This window comes from Diabrotica undecimpunctata, unplaced genomic scaffold (assembly GCF_040954645.1).
Source record: "Diabrotica undecimpunctata isolate CICGRU unplaced genomic scaffold, icDiaUnde3 ctg00000568.1, whole genome shotgun sequence".
In the NCBI taxonomy this organism is placed as follows: Eukaryota; Metazoa; Arthropoda; class Insecta; order Coleoptera; family Chrysomelidae; genus Diabrotica; species Diabrotica undecimpunctata.
In genome coordinates this window covers 6,452,501-6,460,070 of record NW_027311885.1, presented here as the reverse complement: position 1 = coordinate 6,460,070, position 7,570 = coordinate 6,452,501, and the positions used below count along the sequence as shown (strand labels likewise).

Below are 7,570 nucleotides of genomic sequence, written 5' to 3'. Positions count from 1 at the left end.
TGATCAAAAAGAGCTACTAGAATCGACGTTAAAACCAGTAACTACACCTCTTAATGAAATACTCAACTACACAAATGAAACCAACACTAATAAAACACCAGATCTCGAAGAAGACGAAGCACAAAATATTCAAACAAAACACCTCACTTCCGAGGAAGTTCGACGTACTCAAGCCGTGAAGGGTAATGATGCCTACCCTTATCTTAAAAAATATATCCAAGATGTGGGGAACATCGACCAAGTATACGGTCCGAGATTTAATTGGTCTACCGGTGACTGGAAGTTTGGAACTCATCCCATTGATTTTGATAAAGATAACATTCAAATGGATTCACACATTTTTAAAGCTACACCTGGTTTATACGAATTGCTTTTTTCCAAAAACCCTCTACAATACACACTAGCCGATCAAAAAATCTACAAATCTATGCTAGATATATCAGGTGCCCACAAGGACGGACGAGGCAGGCTACGTCACCAATCTCACACCGTTAAATACGAAAAAATTATTAAGCCCATGTATCCAGCTAAAAGAAAAAAACCACAGACTTTACATTCTAACGTAAGAAATGACGAATCACGTGACCACGCTGCATCGGAACACCTGTGTAGAAGAAGACCACAGACCGTAAATGGTATTACAAGAAAGGTCGAAATACATGACCACGATGCGTCAATGTCAGTACATCAAAAGTCTAAAAGACACAACAATGTTCAAGATACACCAGACATACAGCAGGAAAATAAAATTCGTATTGAGGATCTGAGTGCTGTCGACAAACAGTTACTTGACGAAGTGGAAAAAATATGGACCCTCTATAACGAAAATAACGATCCAAATATACTTGTAGAAGGCCTCAAAATTCTTTCGAAAAGCGATGCTCTAAATGGAAAAGAAGCAGAAGAAATAATAAGTGAATTGCGTTATCTAGAGCTTATTCATTAATTGTCTCCATCTAGCGGCTACTAAGAAAACGGAATACTTCAGAAGTCATCATCTCACTAACCGACGCCTTCCTTCAAGAATAACATGTAATATGTATTAATTTAACAAATAAAATAATATGGAATTTAGCATGCCTTTTTATTTTCTACATAACCAAAACGCCGCGCCCGCGTCATTATCTAAAAATATCAATGACATCACCTATCTTAACCGTTTGACATAATACCTTGATAAAACACAAGTATGTTTTGCACACGGCACTATCTTTGCCTAAAAGTAGCGATGACGTAATTCTCGTCGACAGGTAAGATCTTGTTAATTTTGCAAAGATTTTCTAGCCGAAGTGCTACGAGTTCTCCCGAAGCGGTACAACGCCCTAAATTTTAATATTATTTTCTGAAAAAATGATCGTCGTTTTTGGCAAAATAGATTTTGTTTTGTTCTAATAATTAATTATAAATGTACATACTTTTATTATTTTGAATAAACTCGGTTTTAATTGCTTTATCACAATATGATAATAGCTAGCCGCAACTCGAAAATATAGATAATTTACAACCGGGATTTCGTAAAAAGACTAACTGATATGTTTTAAATACTTTATACAGCTGTTTTTATGTAAAATTGAAAATAAACACCCCTGTTTTTTCTCAAACAGTACTACCCCTTTTCCTTATCATAGAGTGTCACGTGACCTAGGGTGAAAACGTATAAAAGGCCCGCAAAAGATGATTTACTCTCATTTCTTATCAGTCACCCCTGGCGTTAAGACGTGCTCTCTCTCTTATCAGCTCTTGCTCTTATCAGCCTTTACAGTAAGTGTGCATTTTTTTTGAAAAATAGATATTACATTTTAAATTTTTAGTTTTTTTGAAAAATTGTAAAGTTTTTTTGATTTTTAAATTTCTAATTTTGATAATTTTCGAAATGGTTCAAAATTGGTCATTGAAGGTTTTAGCGCGTAGATTCATAACTACATTTTGTGCGTACCTACATAGTTTTCAGCTCTCTTGCGAGCAGCATACAGGCGGTTCTCCTAGCCGCGGCGAAGAGAACTTGAAAGCTCTGTTGGAGGATGCGCTGAATGATGCAAAGAAACAGGGTGGCTACAAAAAAGGGGATAAAATCCGCGTAATTGCACGTAATGACAAGTTCAATCACCCTATATCGACAAAAGTGACCACAGAAGACAATATGGATAATTTATTACAACAAGTTGAAAACATATTAACATCTAACGATACTGTTCTTTTGGGTGACACGAAATTCGATATTCAAATTTTCAAGATGCCTAGGGGTAGCGGTCGTCGTAGAATGATAAATTTGTCAGAGGATCGTCGAACCAAAAAGAGCATTACACGGATTGTTAATACTGATAATCTTTGTGGGGCTAGAGCAATCGTAACGGCTCTTACATACATCACAAACGAGATTTTGGGTCACAAATTGATCAAAAGGGATACTCAGAGCATACGTGATGGCCGAACATTACAGACTGTTTTGGCGGAAAAACTTTGTGGTCTATTGGGTGGTTGCTATGTCGACGGCTTTACTTTGGATGATTTTAAGAAGGCCGAAGAACTGTTGAATGTGCAAATTAAGATCATCTGCGCTGAAAATTTCAACACAATCATATACGAGGGTCCCGAAAAAACAAACAAAATTTATCTATATAAAAACGGTAACCACTTCGATGTAATCAACAGTTTGAAAGGGTTGTATGGCACACATTTTTACTGTACAAAGTGCGATACACCTTATCAGGGCTCAAATAAGCACAAGTGCAAGAAAGCACCTCTGTGTACAATCTGCAAGCATCCAGAACACGACTTGTCGACGCACACAAAGATCCTTTGCGAATTATGTAACCGCTTCTGCTTTAATATTGAATGCATGCATAATCACGAAGCAATGTGCAAAGAAGTATTTAAATGTGAAAAGTGCAATAAAGTATGTAAAAGAGCCAATGAGCATGTGTGCGGCTACTCGATGTGCAGGAATTGTAACACATTCGTAGAGATAGCTACGCATCATTGCTATATGATGAAAAAACCCGCCAAAGGAGGAATTTGCGAAGTACCGTGTGTATGTAATAATCGTAGTAATGAAGAAAATATGGGTTGTCGGAAGCATTATAAAACAACTGTTACATGTAAATATCCATGTCAATGCAACGGCCTCTCTAACACACCCATAAACCGTTGCACATATACAGAAAAATATTTATTTTTCGATTATGAAGCAATGCAAGACACAGGTATACACATACCGAACTTGGTAATAGCCCACGATTTTAATGGTAATAAATTTGTTTTCAAAGACAATGATGAGTTCTGTAAATGGTTAATTTATGAGAAACACAGGGGTTATACAGCAATTGCCCATAACGGGAAAAGTTACGACTCGTATTTTATTTTGAAATACTGTGTAGAAAACACGATAAAACCGTACACCATCTACAATGGGTCAAAACTGATGCTGCTAGAAGTACCTGCTATTAAATTAAAAATAATTGATAGTTCGAATTTCGTAAGCGGTCCTCTGGCAGAATTCCCCAAAACGTTTGGATTGGCAGAGTTGAAGAAGGGGTATTTTCCACATTTTTTTAATGTGCCTGAGAACCAACAATATGTTGGGGCTTTACCAAGCCCTAAATATTATGGTCCCAATACCATGAAAGAGAAGCAACGTACAGCTTTCCTCGAATGGTATGAGGACCATAAAAACGATGAGTTTGATTTTCAGAGGGAGCTACATACCTACTGCGATTCAGATGTAGATATTCTACGAAGAGGTTGTTTGGAATTTCGTAAAGAATTTTTGGGGATCGCTAACATAGACCCGTTCCAATATCTGACCATTGCTAGTGTTTGTATGGCTATATATAGGGCCAAATATCTGCAACCAAATACTATTGGGGTTGTAAAACAGGATCTTAAGGATACGTACAGTGAAGCATCCATAAAGTGGCTCAGTCAGTTTCCAGACGTACAACATGCTCTTAATGGAGGCGAAATTACGATCTGTGGTGCAAAAGTGGATGGCTATGATGCCTGTACAAATACTGTGTACCAGTACCACGGTTGTTTCTGGCATGGCCACCCCGAGTGTTTTGCACCCAACACAATTAATCATGTCAACAATGAGTCAATGAGCAACTTGTACGAACGAACACTGAGGAGAGCCGCACAAATAAAAGAAGCTGGTTACAAATTAGTAGAAATGTGGGAATGTGAATGGTTAAAATCAAAAGAATGTAAAAATGCACCGAGCCCTCAAATTGTTGAACCCTTAAAGCCTCGTGAAGCATTCTTTGGAGGACGAACAAACGCCATAAAACTAAATGTGACTGATAAAAAGCTTAGATATATAGATATTGTATCGCTTTACCCTACTGTACAGTATTATGACCGCTACCCCATTGGCCACCCTGTTAAAATACATGCACCTGAATCATACAACCCCTCGTGGTTTGGCCTAGTACATTGTCAAATACTACCACCTACCAACTTATATCACCCAGTCCTACCTGTCAAAACTGACAAATTAATGTTTCCGTTGTGTAATCAATGCGCCTTGGAAGATTGCGAACATTGTGATCATGATGACTCAGAACGCGCATTAAAAGGTATGTGGACGACTCTAGAGATCAATAAAGCCCTAGAAAAGGGGTATAAAATGTTGAAAGTGTACGAGGTGTGGAATTTTGAACAAACTTCGACGGATTTATTTAAGGGCTATGTCAAAGATTTTATGAAAATAAAATTAGAAACTAGTCCACATACATATGCCTCAAACGAAGAATACGCTCGGGTTGTAAAAGAACAAATGGGCATAGACTTAGACTTGGAGAAGATATCTCCAAATCTTGGTAAACGAGCAGTCGCTAAACTATGCTTGAATAGTCTATGGGGCAAGTTTGGGCAAAGAATGAATATGAAACAGACAGAGTATGTTGTGGACCTCAAAAGATGGTATGAGCTCTTGATGGATGATAAGATTAACATAACTAATGTGATATTTGTTAACGATCATATAGCCCAAGTCTCATATGATTACAAGGACGTATTTGTAGAAGACCCCGCATCTACAAATATTTTTGTGGCTTTATTTACGACAAGTAACGCTCGTCTGAGACTGTACGATATGATTGATAGGTTAGGAGAGGCTGTAGCTTATTTCGACACAGACTCCGTTGTTTATATTGATGATGGCCTAAACACTGTCGAAACAGGTGAAATGTTGGGCGATTGGAGCGATGAGCTTGGGTCAGATGATTATATTGTAGAATGGCAGGCTACTGGACCAAAAAGTTATTACTACAAAACAGTCGAGGGCAAAGAGGTGACTAAAATCAAGGGCTTTACTTTAAACTACGAGAACAGCCTAGTACTCAAAGCCTCCGCTATGACTGCTATCATACACGACCCCACCAAACAAATCAAGCTCACATATGACCAAATATGCCGCGATGTCCACACTAAAGACATAGTGACGAAAAAAAGGGTATCGAAGACATTCAAGATGGACTACAAAAAACGAAAAATTGTACATAATGATGAGTGTATGGATACCCTGCCTCTAGGCTACAAGGCCTCTTAGATTGCTGTTAATAGTGTGTCACATGTCAAAATCTCTTCATTCACAGTTGAACACTCATAGAGTACACACGTATCAAAATGTGGTCTGTAAATATTATAAATCAACGAGAAATTAAAAAATTCAATGCTCATCAGTGCACTTTCCAACTGTGCTGTGAAAACTATGTAGGTGGTGGTCTTAATCAAGACTCTTTGAAAAAGAAATTAGACTCTGCTCTTAACGATATAAAAAAGCAAATTGGCTACAAAAAGGGTGACAGAATCCGTATTGTGGCGTTAAATGACAATTTCAATCATCCTATTTCGACAACAACTAGTGCAGATGTCAATATGGCAAAAATGTTAGAACAAATTGAAAATGTAGCCAGTTCCAATGCTTACATACAACTTAAAGACACTAAATTCGACATTCAAATCTTAAAAATGCCTCGCTAATTACTTTTTTATGTAAAATGATTTGTTTTGAAAATTATCATTCAATTTAAAAAACATCAACAATATTCAAAATTTCAGAATGTTATCTTATTTTCAATGTTAAAAAATGCTATCTACCATTTTTAAAAAATATTTAAGAGCTACTGTACTTTTTTGCATAGGTTATATTTTGACATTATCCACGCTTTGTTTATGAAGAATATCTACATATTTAAGTGTAAAAACCTTTTAGCTTTAATCCCTGATAACCTTCCCAAGAGTCAGTACTATTTAGTCAGTGGTAGACTACCCCAAAGTAGTAGCCGTTGAACTAAGGTCTGACCACACCTCTGTATAATAAAAATCTTAAAAGATGCTCAGATAAATCACCAAAAGATATCTGTTATGAGTCACTGGCTACTTAATGAACCTGTCTGGTTAACTCCGGAGCTATGTGTTTGTTAGCTGCCTGATACCCAAAAGATACTCTGCACAGATCACTAAAAGATATTTACTGAGCCTTACCTTGAACTAAGCCCTGACCACACCTCTGTATAATAAAAAATCTTAAAAGATGCTCAGATAAATCACCAAAAGATATCTGCTATGAGTCACTGTCTACTTAATGAACCGGTCTGGTTAACTCCGGAGCTATGTGTTCGTTAGCGGCCTGATACCCAAAAGATACTCTGCACAGATCACTAAAAGATATTTACTGGGCCTTACACTACTTATATGTGATTTCTACATAAGCAAAGCATGGATGGGCCCAAATACCGTAGGCCTGTCTTATGTCTTTCTATGCTCTGTATATTGAGACATATGGCGGGGAATCTTAACGAGGCCGTAAGCATCTCCAATACTTCAATATTCTTTGATATATCCACGAATATGTCATATAATGTTGACGTATTGCCTCCTGGGTAGGCCTTGGAAAGAGATGTAACATTACTTAGGGCTATTATATTTACTTAAGTTTTATAAACACCCTGTACAAGAACATTTTGGTTAAACCTATATGTAAAATCTTCATTTTATCCGCCCTGTATAATAATTTTTGTTATTTATCTATTATTTATAATCTCTTTATTCTTAATGTAAAAACAATTACTAAACATTTGGTATTTCTTTTAATTATTATGTAAAATAAATTCATACTATTAGAAGATCGACAATTCTCAAACAAACAACAGGAAATTGTTATCTAATAATAATAAATTGATAAATTTATTATTTTGTCCGCATATTGCACAAACTTATGACTTCTGATACTTACAACAATCAAATTTTACATATTTTTATATTCTTTTCTTTAAAGCAAAAATTTACAATCATTTGCTTACCCTTAGTTATTCAGCGTCTAACGTTGTCAATTGTTGTTGTTGTTGATTTCCAAATATTAATTACGGAGGGCACTGATGCTTCATGTTCGGCTTCTCATCTAAAATTATAAGTTTACATAATTTGTACAATGCTTGTACTGTGTAATATTTTTTCTAGGTACTCGTGTATTCTTTCTTTTACATTTAAAAACGTTTTTTATTAAACAAATAGCGTGACTTTGTTGCGCATGCTCATTAGACATTTGGGACATCTGCATATTGGACAT

General features: G+C 36.3%; 1 protein-coding gene and 1 long non-coding RNA gene across 2 annotated transcripts in view; one reads left to right on the top strand and one right to left on the bottom strand.

Annotated features, from left to right (window-relative positions):
* Nucleotides 1-1,873: 1,873 nt before the first annotated feature.
* On the top strand, nt 1,874-5,548 carry LOC140431116 (uncharacterized). Its single transcript, XM_072519037.1, has one exon. The coding sequence runs from the start codon at nt 1,874-1,876 to the stop codon at nt 5,546-5,548; it is 3,675 nt and encodes a 1,224-aa protein (XP_072375138.1).
* A 1,771-nt stretch (nt 5,549-7,319) lies between these two features.
* LOC140431098 (uncharacterized) overlaps nt 7,320-7,570 on the bottom strand; it is an 857-nt gene continuing 606 nt past the window's right edge. Inside the window, exon 3 of the long non-coding RNA XR_011949609.1 lies at nt 7,320-7,402. This is a non-coding gene — a long non-coding RNA (uncharacterized lncRNA). The remainder of the gene's footprint in view (nt 7,403-7,570) is intronic.

What these genes read in the sequence shown, in the direction of transcription:
- LOC140431116 (XM_072519037.1), top strand. Translation starts at nt 1,874, where the DNA reads ATGGTTCAAAATTGGTCATTGAAGGTTTTAGCGCGTAGATTCATAACT.